This window comes from Macaca fascicularis, chromosome 20 (assembly GCF_037993035.2).
Source record: "Macaca fascicularis isolate 582-1 chromosome 20, T2T-MFA8v1.1".
Lineage (NCBI taxonomy): Eukaryota > Metazoa > Chordata > Mammalia > Primates > Cercopithecidae > Macaca > Macaca fascicularis.
In genome coordinates this window covers 62,838,563-62,854,735 of record NC_088394.1, presented here as the reverse complement: position 1 = coordinate 62,854,735, position 16,173 = coordinate 62,838,563, and the positions used below count along the sequence as shown (strand labels likewise).

General features: G+C 46.2%; 1 protein-coding gene across 5 annotated transcripts in view; it reads left to right on the top strand.

Moving 5' to 3' along the window:
* The first annotated feature begins 8,396 nt into the window (after positions 1-8,396).
* Positions 8,397-16,173, top strand: part of NAE1 (NEDD8 activating enzyme E1 subunit 1) — a 29,320-nt gene continuing 21,543 nt past the window's right edge. The window contains exons 1-5 of one of the 5 annotated variants that reach the window (XM_045382980.3): positions 8,397-8,526; positions 12,567-12,670; positions 12,764-12,824; positions 14,470-14,500; positions 15,786-15,857. In XM_045382980.3, coding sequence (XP_045238915.1) covers positions 8,474-8,526; positions 12,567-12,670; positions 12,764-12,824; positions 14,470-14,500; positions 15,786-15,857 — 321 coding nt within the window. In that variant the 5' untranslated portion in view covers positions 8,397-8,473. The remainder of the gene's footprint in view (positions 8,527-12,566; positions 12,671-12,763; positions 12,825-14,469; positions 14,501-15,785; positions 15,858-16,173) is intronic. The other 4 variants (XM_005592171.5, XM_005592172.5, XM_045382981.3 and 1 more) reach the window with 4 other exon arrangements.

Sequence of the window (16,173 nt, the reverse complement as noted above, 5' to 3'; positions counted from 1 at the left end):
GGAAGGACAGAGAAATGATCCCACCCAGGGTCCTGTACTCAGCAGAGTTGAACAGCCACTAGTACAATGTCTGCTGGCCAGATCTTGAACAGAGACACTCTTTCAGGCCCTGCTCTTGGCTGACCTTGTGCAGGAATCTGCCATCTTGTCTGCCTGGCTCCCCTACATCTCTGTGTCTGTCTCAGTTTCCCTCTCCCAGGCCCTGACCCCAGATCCTCAGATAGAGCTATGGAGATTAATTGACAACTGATTGGCTGGGCCAATGTCAGTGACTGCCCAGGCCTGCAAAGATGCCCCTCTCTGATCCAGGAGCAGGAAGGGATCCTTAATATAAATATGACCCTAGGGTGGGGCAGGGGACTTATGACAGAGACAAGTAGCCCCCAAGACCAGATGTGACAGAGAATCCACCATTGTTAAGGCCTCAGGTCTCCAAGCCAGAAATGGCATCTACAGATCAAGAAGACAAAGGCGTGCTTCTGGATGAGGCCTGGACCTTCTATCTCCCAGAGAAGCCAGCCATCCTTTACCTGGGAGAGCTGCCAGCACCCTTTACCTGGGAGAGAGCTCTGGGGATAGCCCAAACTCCATTGGCCCATTTCCTCTTCAGAGGAACTCAGGTCTTTTTCATATTTATTTGTAGTTCTAAAAGATACAATTGGGCCAGGCACAGTAGCTCACGCCTGTAATCCCAGCACTTTGGGAGGCCGAGGTGGGTGGATTACCTGAGCTCAGGAGTTCAAGACCATCCTGGGCAACATGGTGACACCCTGTCTCCACTAAAGTACAAAAAATTAGCCAGGTATGGTGGCAGGTGCCTGTAGTCTCAGCTACTCAAGAGGCTGAGGCATGAGAATTGCTTGAGTCCAGGAGGCAGAGGTTGCAGTGAGCCAAGGTCACATCACTGCACTCCAGCTTGGGCTACAGAGTGAGATTCTGTGTCCAAAAAAAAAAAAAAAATTACAATTGGAATTCTTCATATAGTTTTTCATCCAACTTCATCTACATAGTAACCCTGGGGGGATTTTTTACCCCATTTTACAGATGAGAAAAGCAAGACTCAGAGAAGATGAGTGATGGGCTCAAAGATGTGCAGTGAGTGACTGAACAAAGATGAAAACCCAGGGCTGCTGGGTCCCTTATTCAATATTGTCCAAAATCACTGGAAAGGGAGGAAGTGGATTTTAAATTTGACTCTCATTTGTGTGTATATGCAAGTCCCTCCAAAAGGACTTAAGAGAAGCTAGGGACAATGTTTACCTACAGGGAGGAGACTGGATGCCGGAAGGTTGTGGGAGGTTGTGGAAGGGTGTGGTATGGCGTGGGAAGGGCACTCTTTACTGGTACTCCTTTGTATCTTTTGAATGAATTAAAGCATGTATTACCTCTTTAACAACCAAATAAAAGTTGATTCAGTTCTTTCCTTCCTGCAGCCTATCTTCAGCATTTTCTCTGGGTACTGGGAACTCAGGCAGGTGAGAGGAGCCAGTGGAGACTGCCCTTCTAAGGTGAAGTGCCAGTTGCCCCAGCAGCCCACTCAGGTCAACTTTGGGGAGCCTGTGCCTCCATTCAGGTGCCTCCAGTCTCAATTACATGCTGTTTTTAAAGCCGAGTTGATTTCTCTGCTTGAGAGTTTTCTCTTTGGTCTCACTGGTGTCAGTGGCTCCTGGTTTTTGCTATTTATATGGGAGGGGAAAATGGGGGATGTGAGGGCTGTGATGGAGGCCTGGGGGAGGAGGGCATGAGCAGCCTGTAAAGGCAAGCCTCATTCATCCAACGACCTTGGCCTCCAACTTTCACTTCCTTTATTCTTTTTCTTTTTCTTAAAGATTATATAGAGACTATGTATTAGTAGTACATAAATAGTCAAGGCCAGGTATGGTGGTGTGCCTATAATCCCAGCTACTCAGGAGGCTGAGGTGGGCGGATCCCTTAAGTCCAGGGGTTTGAGACTGTAGTATGCTATAATCACACATATGAATAGCCACTGCTCTCCAGCCTGGGTAACATAGAGAGACCCCATCTTTAAAAAAACAAAACAAAAAAAAAACGGAAAACCATTGAGCAATCAGGATCATAGGATGGCTTTGTGACCAGTTTTTTCCCACCCAGTGCCCTGTGGTAAGTGTTTCCTTACTTGATCGGCCTTGGAGAACTTGACACATAATATTCATTCACACACTGCTGTGATTTTGTTATTTCTAGTTTTCAGTGTTGCAAATATCACTGCAGTGAACATCCTTATTTGTACATCTTTAGTATTTTTTTTTTTTTTGAGAGCCCGTATGATTTTTTTTTTTAGTATTTTTTTTTTTTAAGAGATGGGGTCGGCCGGGTGCGGTGGCTCACACCTGTAATCCCGGCACTTTGGGAGGCGGGTGGATCATGAGTTCAGGAGATCGAGACCATCCTGGCTAACATGGTGAAACCCCATCTCTACTAAAATTACAAAAAAAAAAATTAGCCAAGCGTGGTGGCGGGTGCCTATAGTCCCAGCTACTCGGGAGGCTGAGGCAGAAGAATGGTGTGAACCAGGAGGCAGAGCTTGCAGTGAGCCAAGATTGTGCCACTGCACTCCAACCTGGGCAACAGAGTGAAACTCCGTCTCAGAAAAGAAAAAGGGTCTCACTGTGTTGCTCAGGCTGATCTATCTCAAATTCCTGGCCTCGAGCAATACTTCCACGTCAGTCTCCCAAAGTACTGGGATTACAGGTGTGAACCAACGTGCCTAGTCTCCTTACTTATACATCTTTATATGTGTCTGATGATTTCCTTGGAATAAATTGATAGAGGTAGAATCATCAAATCAAATGATATATACATTGCTAGGAACATATTTTTTTTTTTTTTTTTTTTTTTGAGACGGAGTCTCGCTCTGTCGCCCAGGCTGGAGTGCAGTGGCCGGATCTCAGCTCACTGCAAGCTCCGCCTCCCGGGTTTACGCCATTCTCCTGCCTCAGCCTCCCGAGTAGCTGGGACTACAGGCGCCCGCCACCTCGCCCGGCTAGTTTTTTTGTATTTTTAGTAGAGACGGGGTTTCACCATGTTAGCCAGGATGGTCTCGATCTCCTGACCTTGTGATCCGCCCATCTCGGCCTCCCAAAGTGCTGGGATTACAGGCTTGAGCCACTGCGCCCGACCTTGGAACATATTTTAAAATGTACAAAGTATGATGGCAATAGTTTCAGAAATTTATTCTTTAATTTAATAAACATTTACTGAAGACTTATTAGATGTCAACTGCTGGGCTAGGCACAGGTGATACAACTGTGAACATTATAGACTCATAGCTGCCTCAAGGAGCTTATGGGGTTGGGGAGCGAGGCAAGAGATCAGCCAATGACGACCAGGGTGAGAAGGGATAGGATGCACAAGGACAGGCAGGGAGGGCTAGTGGCCCGGGAGGATGTCCTGGGTTATGACTCATTCTTCCTGGCTGGTCTCCCGCAGACTATAATCTCTGCCAGCACAGAGCTAGCCTCCAACTTCCTGACAGTCCAAAGATCCAGTCTGCCCTCATTGAGACCAAATGGACTGATAAAATAACAGACTTGCGCTGGGGTCTGGTCAGATCTGTTGGGGGCATTTGTTTCTTTTTGTTTGAGATAAGGTCTCACTCTGTCACCCAGACTAGAGTGCAGTGGTGCAGTCATAGCTCACTGCAGCCTCCAACTCCTGGGCTCAAGTGATCCTCCCACCAAGTAGCTGGGACTACAGGTGTGCCACTATGCCTGGCTAATTTTTTTTTTTTTTTTGAGACAGAGTTTCGCTCTTTCACCCATGCTGGAGTGCAGTGGCATGATCTTGGAAACCTCTGCCTTCCGGTTTCAAGTGATTCTCATGCCTCAGCCTCCTGAGTAGCTGGGATTACAGGTGCCCACCGCCACGCCAGGCAAATTTTTGCATTTTTAATAGAGACAAGGTTTCACCATATTGGCCAGGCTGGTCTTGAACTTCTGACCTCGTGATCTGCCCACTTTGGCCTCCCAAAGTGCTGGGATTACAGATGTGAGCCACTGCACCCGACGACATTTTTTATTTTTTGTAGAGACGGGGTCTTGTAATGTTGCCCAGGCTGGTCTCAAACTCCTGGCCTCAAGTGATCCTCCTGCCTTGGCCTCCCAAAGTACTACAGGTGTGGGATTACAGGTGTGATTACAGGTGTGAGCCACTGCACCAGACTGGGATATTTGTTTCTAACCCCTGCACCACCTCTTATTCTTTGTTACTTCACTCTTCTCTCCAAACATCTGCCCTCTGTCTGTAAATCAGGGTTAGCAGCAATATCTATTGCATTGGGTGGTTGTGAGCTCATGAGGTGATGCATGTCAGGGGCCTGCCTGGCATCATAGTAAGTGCTGAGAAAGCCAGGATAGGATCAAGCATGTATCAGAATCACCTGGATGACTTGTTTCCTGAGCCTCACTCTACAGTTTCTGATTCGGCAAGTATGGATAAGGTCCAAGAATTTGTACTTCTTTTTTTTCAGAGACAAGGTCTCGCCATGTCACCCAGCCTGGTTTCGAGCTCCTGGGCTCAAACAATCCTCCTGCCTCAGCCTCCTAAGTGTTGGAATTACCAGAGTGAGTCATCTTACCTGGCCTTCTTTTTTTTTTTCACACTTATTTATTTATTTGTTTTAAGATAGGGATATCTCACTCTGTTGCCCAGGTTGGAGTGCAGTGGCAAGATAATAGCTCACTGCAACCCCAAACTCCTGGGCTCAAGTGATCCTTCCACCTTAGTCTCCCAAGTAGCTGGGACTACCAGCATACACCACCATGCCTGGCTAATTTTTAAATTTTTTTTTTTCTTTTTGTAGAGACAGGGTCTTGCTATGTTGCCCAGGCTAGTCTCGAACTCCTGGCCTCAAGGAATCCTCCTGCCTTAGCCTCCCAAAGTGCTGGAATTACAGGCACGAGCCACTGTACCCAGCCAAAAATTTGCCTTTCTAACAAGTTTCCAAAGTGATGTTGATGCTGCTGGTCCAGGACCACACTTTGAAAACCAATTGCTTAAATAAATTACACCATGGCTTCCTGGTCTGATATATCTGGTTTCCACCCTCCACAACATGGATAACTCACCAGTGGGCCCTGAGTTCTTTCATGCAGGGCCATCAAAAGAACTGTGTCTGATCAGCCTCCTCTGCTCCAGCGTACACACCTTTACATGGTTTTATGGGTTGAATTATTATTATTATTTTCAGTTTCATCTCTACAGAAAATAATCTAAAAATTAGCCAGGCGTGGTGGTGGGTGCCTGTAGTCTCAGCTGCTCAGAAGGCTGAAGTGGGAGGATTGCTTGAACCTAGGAGGTCAAGGCTACAGTGAGTCATGATTATACCACTGCACTCCAGCCCAGGTGAAAGAATGAGATCTTGTCCCCCACTCCCCCCAAAAACAGTAACCGGACTCCAAAAGCATAGGCAACAAAAGCAAAAATAAGACAAATGGGTTTATACCAAATTAAAAAGCTTCTGCATGGCAAAGGAAATGACAGAGTAAAGAGACAACCCACAGATTGAGAAAAAATATTTACAAAATATACATTAGATCAGGGACTAATATCCAAAATATACAAACTCAGACCACTCAATAACAATAAAACAAATAACTCTATTAGAAATGGGTTTTTAATTTTGAGGGGCTGAGGCAGGAGGACTGCTTGAACCCAGGAGTTTGAGACAAGTCTGGGCAATATAGTGAGACTCCACCTCTAAAAAATAATGATAATATTAATACAAAGCTTCTGGGTATGGGCTGAATTATGTCCTCCCCAAAAGTTACTGAAGTCCTAACCTGCCAGTACCCGTGAAGGTGATCTTATTTGGAAACAGGGTCTCTGCAAGTGTAATCCAATTAAGATGAAGTCATCAGCGTGAGTCCTGATCCAATGTGACTTGTGTCCTCAAGAGAGGAGACACAGACACATGAGGGGAGAATGCCATGTGACGATGGAGGCAGAGATTGAAGTTCTGTGGCTGCTAGCCAAAGATTGCCAGCAAACCCCCAGAAGCCAAGAAGCAGCAAGGACGGATTCTCCCCTACAGGTTTCAGAAGGAGCATAGTCACGCCCATGCTTTGATTGCAGACTTCCAGCCTCCAGAACCGTGAGACAATACATTTCTCTTATTTTAAGTCACCCAGTTTGTGGTTCTTTGTTATGACATTCCTAGGAAACGGATACCCTGAGGTATCATTTTACAGACAACACCAACACAAACCTTTTCAAAATCATTTACTTCTTCACGGGCACTATGACTCGCCTTCTACCAAATTTGAGGATGTTTCCTTTGATGAAGTCCATGGGCATGAGAAACTAAGCAGTGAACTCTCATCTGCTGCCTTTTGACCTTCCTACTTTCCCGGAGTGTATTTTATTATCCCTTATATTTTACCTGTCCACTTGGAGAAGGAAATGTGACAGCACAAACACATGATGAGCTGGGAAAGCCTCATGCCTCTGTTTCCCATCAGTGTGTTCCATGGGAGCTGGGTAAGGGCAAGGGAAGGTATGGGAGGGTGTACTCTCACCCTTGTTCAGGAGACCGCGCCCACGGGAAAGTGCAATCCATCATCACTACATCATTACCATCAAACTGTGCCACCTCTCTGGTCCCCATCCTAGGGGATTGGGGGTGGGGATCTGTGCTCATGTTCACCTTATTTCAGGCAGTTATTAACCTCAAGTTGCCTGTAGGGTCTGTGAGATAGAGGGGAAGGAGTCTTCATCTCCCTCACAGATGGTCACCTTGTCTTCAGCACCACCACCCCCTCCCAATTGTCCTCATGGGATAACCTCCTTCCTTGGCCTCCCATCCCCACAGGACAGCCATTCTCTTCCTGAAAGGAGGGTCTTTTCAGGAAGTGGAGGACTTTAAATTCCTCCTTGGATCTAGGTTCACAGTCCTTAGAACCCAGCCCGTCCCAACTGTCTCTCAAACCTTCTCAACCACTCCCTATCCTTCTCCTGACCAAACTTACTCTAGCACCTACAGCTCGTTATGCGTTCTTGGCTTCCTAGAGATGGCACCTGCTGTTCTTTATGCTTGAAACATCCTTCCAGCTGCGCATGGTGGCTCATGCCTGTAATTTCAGCACATCGGGAGGCCAAGGTAGGCAGATCGCTTGAGCCCAGGAGTTTGAGACCAGCCTGGGCCATGGCGAAACCCCATCTCTACAAAAAAAGTACCAAAATTAGCTGGGTGTGGTGGTGCATGCCTGTAGTCCCAGCTACTTGGGAGGCTGAAGTGGGAGTATTGCTGCCTGGGAGGTTGAGGCTGCAGCGAATTGAGATCACACCACTGAACTCCAGCCTGAGCAACAGCGCGAGACCCTGTCTCAAACAAAACAAAACAAAACAAAACACTCCTCCATCTCCACACCACATGAAACATTCTTGGAGAGGGGGAGTGGGGAGGTTCTTCTGTGCACCCCTGAGCACCCTGCTTCCCTCTATCTGGAGGAAGGCCACATTGTCTGGTAAGTGCTTGTTTACTGTCTCTCTTCCTTCATGAGACTAAACTCTCCAAGAATAGAGCCCTGGACTTGTCTGCATCTGCAGAAGGGAGCCCCTAGCTTTGATTCAAAATAGGCTTGTAGGCCGGGCGTGGTGGCTCACGCCTGTAATCCCAGCACTTTGGGAGGCCGAGACGGGCGGATCACGAGGTCAGGAGATCGAGACCATCCTGGCTAACACTGTGAAACCCCGTCTTTGCTAAAAATACAAAAAATTAGCCGGGCGTGGTGGCGGGCGCCTGTAGTCCCAGCTACTCGGGAAGCTGAGGCAGGAGAATGGCGTGAACCCGGGAGGCGGAGCTTGCAGTGAGCCGAGATCACGCCACTGCACTCCGGACTGGGAGAGACAGCAAGACTCCGTCTCAAAAACAAAAAAACAAAAAAAAACAAAACAAAAAACCAAAAAAACAAAAAAAACCAAAATAGGCTTGTGGGCTTTTCATGAGAGGAAGAAATGGGTGAAAAATAATGATTATCATAATGAAAGTTTTTATTCATGTAAGATTTGGGGGGAGTCTGGTCTCCTGTATTCAAAATCTTATTTAAGGTCAAAAGACACTTGGGACCCATTTATCCCCACTGCACAGGTGAGCAAACTGAGGATTTGAGAGGTAAAGAGTAGATCTCACAACCAGTTAAGTGGTCAAAATACAAGTATGCCTGATTCCAAGGCCCCAGTTTCCCCCAATTACTGCACGGACAGAGGGCGAACTGGCAAGCTAGCGGGGCTGCTCTTCCGGCCGACGGGGCTCGAGAGCCCCAGACCCTCGGGTACCGAGACCGCCTTCGCCCCGGCGTACCGGCGACGCGTGCGCAGTGCAGTGAGGCGCCCCCTGCAGGCGGCGCGCAGGGGGCGGTAGCGGCTGAGGGGCGCTCAGTGCGCCTGCGCGCTTGTGGAGCTGGTGGCGGCGGTCCGCTGGGGCTCCGCTGTTCTCCGCGCTGCGGGCGCGGCCATGGCGCAGCCGGGGAAGCTGCTCAAGGAGCAGAAGTACGACCGGCAGCTGAGGTGAGCCGAGGCTCACCGAGCCGAGGGTGGGCCGGCGGGCTTCCCAGCGGCCGGGCCGGGCCTAAGGGCGCGGGCGGCGTGGTCGGGCCTCCCTCAGGCCTTCTTCCAGGCTGGGCCGGGCTGTGCGGGGCGCGGGAAGCCGGCGCCCGGGGCTCCCACCCTGGGCCAGAGGTCCTCCGCGAAGGCTGGGACCCTTTCCCCCGCCACGCGGTGTGCGGTTCGGGGGGCCGCGGTCCCCAGCGCCAGCCGGGTCGCTAAGGCGGCTGCCAGCTCCGCCTCGCTGCGCCCGGGCTCCTCGTTTTCCGAATGGGGAGGCCCGGAGCGCACCCCATCCCGGCCGCGAGGGCGGCACAGAGGGTTAGGTTTTGTTCTCAGCCGGGGCTGTCCAATGGAAATAAAATGCTAGTCTCATGTGAGCCGCAAATGTAATTATAAATTTTCTAGTAACCACACTAAAGGTAAAATGAAACAGGTGAAATTGATTTTTAAATACCGTTTAATCCAATATGTCCAAAACATTACTGTTTCAACACTATCAATATAAAAAGTTATTGAGATATTTTACTTAAATTTTTATTTCAAATTTTTTTTTTTTTTTTTTTTTTTTTTGGGTAGAAACGAGGTTTTCGCCACCTTGCCCAAGCTGGTCATGGGTATTTTCCTTTTTAAAACTGCCTTAGAGGACCGGCACAGTGACTCATGCCTGTAATCAGCACTTTGGGAGGCCGAGGCAGGCGGATCACCTGAGGTCAGGAGTTCGATACCAGCCTGGGCAACATGGTGAAACCCTGTTTCTATTTAAAAATTCAAAAATTAGCTGGGCGTGGTGGGGCGCGCCTGTAATCCTAGTTACTCTGGAAGCTGAGGCTGGAGAATCGCTTGAATCCAGGAGGTGTAGGTTTCAGTGAGCCGAGATCGTGCCACTGCACTCCAGCCTGGGTGACAGAGCGAGACTCTGTCAAAAAAAGCCCCCCCAAAACTGTCTTAGAAATACTGTATTTTACACTTAACAGCACATCTCAGTTAACACTAGCCTCGCTGCTTGTGCTCAGTAGTACATGTGGCTAGCAGCTACCTTAATGGACAGTGCAGGCCTAAGTCATCAGAAGGGTCCTTGGGTACTTCCCCACCCTTGCCTTTTCTGCTTGCACTCCCCATTCCTTGTTTATTGAGCGTCTTCTATGTCTTGAGGCTGTGGAGATAAAGCGGCTTGGCTTTCCTCCTTCCTGGAGCCTCTGAGATAACAGAAGTTATATGTCCCCAAGGACTGGAGCTTCTATTTGCGCCACTAGCCTAGTGCTGTATTAGAGGCTTTGGGCACTTAATTCTGAGAGCACCCTTGAAAGCAGCCATTTCCTGTGCCTTACAGTTGGAGAAACTGAGTCTTGGAGAAGTTAGGTAACTTGCCCAGAATTCCCCATATCTTTGAGCCAGGAGGTAAACTCAGGCTCTTCTGGCTTTTTTGGAGGTACTCAGTTACATCCTGCTTCCAGGCTTTTAGGAAAAGAAACAAGGTAACAGTCCTTATAACCAACTTAGGTTTTCTTGTAAATTCTTGGAGTTCTTGTGTTTCTAATGCAGGTATAACTGTGCATGACAGAGCTGAGAAGATAGTTGAGGTTACTAAGCAACTCTAACAAAAGAGGATTTTTGCTGAGGGCATTCCATTTAAGTCCCAAACTTTACCTTTCATTGTGAGAACTGGTTTTGAAGTGTCAAAGGGAAGCAGTTAGAAGCAAAATCCAGCAGTCAATAAGCTCCGCCTGACTTCACCATAGTTGGGCCAGCAAGATAGTAGAGAGGACTGATTCACTTGGCCTCTTCTTGAAGCATGTTACTTAGAGACACACTAGGATTCTTTTTTTTTTTTTTTCTCCAGGGGCAAGGTCTCACTCTTTGACCCAGGCTAGAGTACAATGGCTAGAGTGCAGTGGCAGGAACACTGTTCACTGCAGCCTCAATTTCCTGGGCTCCAATGATCCTCCTGCCTCAGCCTCTTCAGTAGCTGGGACTACAGGCATGTGCCACCATGCTTGGCTAACTTTTTTAGAGATGGGGGTTTGCCCAGGCTGGTCTCGAACCCCTGCACTCAAGTGATCCTCCTGCCTCAGCCTCTCAAAGTGCTAGGATTACAGGCATGAGCCACAGCGCCTGGCCTCAGTATCCTTTTTGTTTTATTTTTGAGGTGGGTCTCAGTATGTTACCCAGGCTGGAGTGCAGTGGCTGTTCGCAGGTCTGATTATTGGCACACCACAGCCTTGATCTCATGGGCTGGAGTGATCCTCCTGCATCAGTCTCCCAAGCAGCTGGGATTACAGACACACACTGTCTCACCCTGCTTGAGATGCACCAGTATTTTTTTTCTTGAAATGGAGTCTCACTCTGTTGCGCAGGCTGGAGTGCAGTGGTGTGGTCTTGGCTCACTGCAATCTCTGCCTCCTGCGTTCATGTGATTCTCATGCCTCAGCCTCCCGAGTAGCTGGGATTACAGGTGCGCGCCACTGCGCCTGTCTAATTTTTGTATATTTAGTAGGCCAGCCTGGTCTCAAACTCCTGACCTCAGGTGATCTGCCTGCCTCGGCCTCCCAAAGTGCTGAGATTACAGGTGCGAGCCACCGCGCCCGGCCAAGATGCACCAGTATTCTTAAATTTACTCTCCAATGATCCAAGCATCTGTCAACCATGTATCTCAGGTGTCTTCTACATGCCATACTTTGATGGAGAAAACAGGCATTTACAGTCCATCTGGTTCTTCTAGACGATTCCTCCATACATTTGACAGCTGTCTGGGCCCTTACGAAGTGGAAAGATGGATGCTCAGCAAACAAAAACAAATGAAGCCAGGTGCAGTAGCTTGTGCCTGTAGTCCCAGCAACTCTAGAGGCTGAGGCGAGAGGAATGCTTGAACCCAGGAGTTCAAGACCAGTCTGGACAACATAGTAAGACCCTGTATCAAAAACAAACAAACAGAAAACACAGTTGCTTGACATACGCTCTGGAGGACATACTGGCTACATAACAAGGGGTAATCTGCTTTAGATCAGGTAACAGGGAAGGCACATTAATCATTCTATTAGAATGTACACTGGGTAATATACTTTAAAGCACTCCTGTAGAAGTTGATGTGAGGCTTTTCAGATGGTAATTCAGTTTTCTTGGTAAAGCTTTTGCAGAAGTCACAGTAATAAGCCCTGTATCGAGATCTTAAATGCATCTAACAAAATTTTTTTTTTTTTTTTTTGAGATGGAGTCTTGCTCTGTTGCTGGGGCTGGAGTGCAGTGGCGTGATCTCGGCTCACTGCAAGCTCCACCCCCCGGGTTCACACCATTCTCCTGCCTCAGCCTCCCGAGTAGCTGGGACTACAGGTTCCTGCCACCACGTCCGGCTAATTTTTTCTATTTTTTAGTAGAGATGGGGTTTCACCATGTTAAGTCAGGATGGTCTCTCGATCTCCTGACCTTGTGATCTGCCCGCCTTGGCTCCCAAAATGCTGGGATTACAGGCGTGAGCCACTGTGCCTGGCGCATCTAACATAATTTAAGAATAAATGAAATAGGGCTGGGCATGGTGGCTCATACCCATAATCCCAGCACTTTGGGAGGCCAAGTGAGCTGAGCTCACACCACTATACTCCACCCTGGGTGACAGAGCAAGACTCTATCTCAAAAAAAAAAAAAAAAAGAATAAATGAAATAGAAAACAGATGAGGTTTTAAGTCCAAAGACACTTTTTAAATGTTTGTTTGTTTGTTTGTTTGTTTTGAGACACAGTGTCACTCTTGTGCCCAGGCTGATAAGGAGCTGGAAGACCAAGTTTCTGTTTCTGATTTGACCCTCTCCCTCTTTCCCCCTAACCATTCAAGGCATCAACCTGAGTTCTAGATTACTGTATAATCACTATAGTAATATCTGTTCCTGTCTTACCTGTTTTCGGTGGTTATCACATCAGTCTATGCAAAGACAGTTTAAAGATCACCATTCAAATAAAGCTGTATTTTCATGGAAGTTTTAAAAACGTCAAATTTGTGTCTGTTTTATAGGTTGTGGGGTGATCATGGGCAAGAGGCTTTAGAATCTGCTCATGTTTGCCTAATAAATGCAACGGCCACAGGAACTGAAATTCTTAAAAACTTGGTACTACCAGGTAATGCAGTTTTGTGGTTGTGTTCTAAATATACTTCTTTAAGATTATGACCTAGAACTATATATTCCTGACTGACTCTGTTTTGGCTGTCAGGTATTGGTTCGTTTACAATTATTGATGGAAATCAGGTCAGCGGAGAAGATGCTGGAAACAAGTATGTTCTATTCTTTTCAAATATATACATGTTAAGGAAGGCAAGGCCTGAATCTTAGCTTCACCTCTTCAGTCAGGGTGACTCAACTTTCAGTGGAAATCATCCTTATGTTTGGGATTATGGTGAGGAGGAAGTGAGATAATATATGTAAAGTGCTAGTATAGCATCTGGCAAATAGGGCATTAATAAATGGTACCCATCATTACTGTCTTTATTGTTATTAATATAAAGGAGTAGTCATTATTCCTTTATTCATGGAATATGGGCACTTCCTAAGCTCTTGCATTGATTCATAGGTGTTAGCATATGATTAACAATAATACCTGTTGTTTGTGATGTCTTCTAGGCTTAGTCTAGGTGTGTCTCTCTTTACACTGTGTCTACAAAAATGCTGTTTTAAAGATGGCCTGTGTATTCTTTAAAGATTATATTTAGACTTTCAGAGCATGCCCAAATTTGGATTTAAAGCTCACCTTTTCAGGGACTTGAAGTCTGGTATCTCGCATTGTATTTGTCAGTAACAACAACAGTGAGTAAATATAAGGAAAACCAGCAATTAGTTCATATTTAGTTTTGATGCCTTTTCTTTGGATGGTAGTGCCAGTTTCTGCTAGGCACAGCACAGCTTTTTTATTGATATATACAAAGAAGTCTTGTTATCTTTGCTTACTTGGTTGGTTAGAGTAGAATATGATAAAAATAAGGTTTCTCCTTATGGAGCCAGTGAGCTTATACCAAAAAGTGGCATCCTGACTCTGATCAGCAGCCTCATATCTGGGCCTTGAGACACATCAAGGGTATGTGTGGGAGGAAGTCTGAACAAGTCTGTTACAGTTACGTGCAAAAACAAATGGTTCAATACACCGAGAGTGGTCTATGGAACACTGGTTCTAGGGAACGTTAAGAGCTGTTCAATGGGCCAATGGGTTCCACGGTCAAATTAGTTTGGGAAATGGATCAAATGAAGTTAAAATTTCTTTACCATAAGATTTTAGTATCACATGTATTGTGTGTATTATGAATTTCCAAGAAGGAAATATAGTATATGGTGTTTCTCAAACTGTTTTTTTTTTTTTTTTTGGAGACGGAGCCTTGCTCTGTCACTCAGGCTGGAGTGCAGTGGTGCGATCTTGGCTCACTGCAAGCTCCGCCTCCTGGGTTCACACCATTCTCCTACCTCAGCCTTCTGAGTAGCCGGGACTACAGGCGCCCGCCACCACGCCCAGCTAATGTTTTCTATTTTTAATAGAGACGGGGTTTCACCGTGTTAGCCAGGATGGTCTCGATCTCCTGACTTCATGATCTGCCCGCCTCGGCCTCCCAAAGTGCTGGGATTACAGGCATGAGCTACTGCACCCGCCAGTGTTTCCCAAACGTTTTTTAGCCAAGGAACCCTTTTCTCTCAGAGGATCTTGTGAAATTCACATTCTGTGGTACACACTTTGGGAAAGAAACATTAATTTATTAGCCTATCTTTCTTTATAAGTTTCATCTGATTTTCTTCCACCAGGAAGGCTATTATAATCTGTAATCACAATATAGTTTGTTTTATACTATGAATGAAATATACATGCTATTACAATAACAACTTTTCCTTTATAGTCAGTAAACTTTACTTTTTTTTCCTTTGTTTTGTTCACTTTAGTTTCTTCCTTCAAAGAAGCAGTATTGGCAAGGTAAACAATTTGTTAGAGAATATAGTTGCATGTGAGCATCTAACGATGCCACTATGTTTTGATTGCTTGAAAAGCTTTTACTTTAAAAATGTGTATTATTTCTCTGAAAAAAAAGTTAACTAATTTTTCTCATCTTGTAAATCTTCATATGTTTGGTAGTTTAAAAACTTAGAAGTACTGTCTGTGTTTATACGTTGTATCCTGTATTAAAGCTAAATCTTGAGTAATGTTAATATTCAGAGGATGGATTCTGGTTAACAAATTTTTTTTTTTTTTTTTTTGAGACGGAGTCTTGCTCTGTCAGTCACCCAGGCTGGAGTGCAGTGGCGCAATCTCGGCTCACTGCAAGCTCTGCCTCCCGGATTCACGCCATTCTCCTGCCTTAGTCTCCTGAGTAGCTGGGACTACAGGCGCCCACCAACATGCCTGGCTAATTTTTTGTATTTTTAGTAGAGACGGGGTTTCACCGTGTTAGCCAGGATTGTCTTGATCTCCTGACCTCGTGATCCACCTGCTTCAGCCTCCCAAAGTGCTGGGATTACAAGCGTGAGCCACCATGCCCGGCCTAAAAAAATCTTACCAAACCATAATAGGCAACTTAGTGAAATGACCGTTAGCTTAGTGATTAACCACTCTTGTACAGGATTATAGATGTGGGGGATTAGAGTGAGTCAGAACTTGATCCAGGATATCCCTGCCTGCTACCCAGAGTTTTTTGGTCATTTGCCTAATCAAAAAAGTAGAGTACAGATAATGTCATTTGAGAACTCTGGATGATGATGGTTTTGCTTTGTTTTAAGTAATATTCTGTTGAGTCTTAAACACTAGGGGAAGCAGAATTGGCTGGGAGCAGTGGCTCACGCCTGTAATCTCAGCACTTTGGGAGGTCAAGGCAGGAGGATTGCTTGAGGCCAGGAGTTCAAGACCAGCCTGGGCAACAACATGTCAAGACCCTGTCTCTACAAAATATCAAAAAAAAAAAAAAAATTAGCTGGTCATGGTAGCACATGCCTGTAGTCCCACCTACTTGGGAGGCTGAGGCAGGAGGGTTGCTTAAGCCTAGGAGTTCAAGGCTGCAGTGAGCTATGATCAGGCCACTATGCTTCAAACTGGACAACAGAACAAAAGCCTGTCTCTAAAAAGAAAAAAGAAGGGAAACAGAGTTGTCATACTTATGCATGAAATTTGGATAGTTTTACAGTATATTTGCCTGTTCCATAAATTGGGGGATTATATTGTGACCAAGTTTTTTCTAATTCAAGTTAAATGCTTTGTTTTTAAAAAGAACCGAGCTGAAGCTGCCATGGAATTCTTACAAGAATTAAATAGCGATGTCTCTGGAAGTTTTGTGGAAGAGGTATATATGTACACACATTGTTATGTCTGTGCTGAAATACAATTTTTTAAATAATTAAAAGCCCTAGAAATTTAGAATTTTGAATCTTTTCTTTTTTTTTTTTTTTTTTTTTGAGACGGAGTCTCACGCTGTTGCCCAGGCTGGAGTGCAGTGGCGCGATCTCGGCTCACTGCAAGCTCCGCCTCCTGGGTTCACACCATTCTCCTGCCTCAGCCTCCTGAGTAGCTGGGACTACAGGTGCCCGCCACCGCGCCCGGCTAATTTTTTGTATTTTTAGTAGAGACGGGGTTTCACTGTGGTCTCGATCTCCTGACCT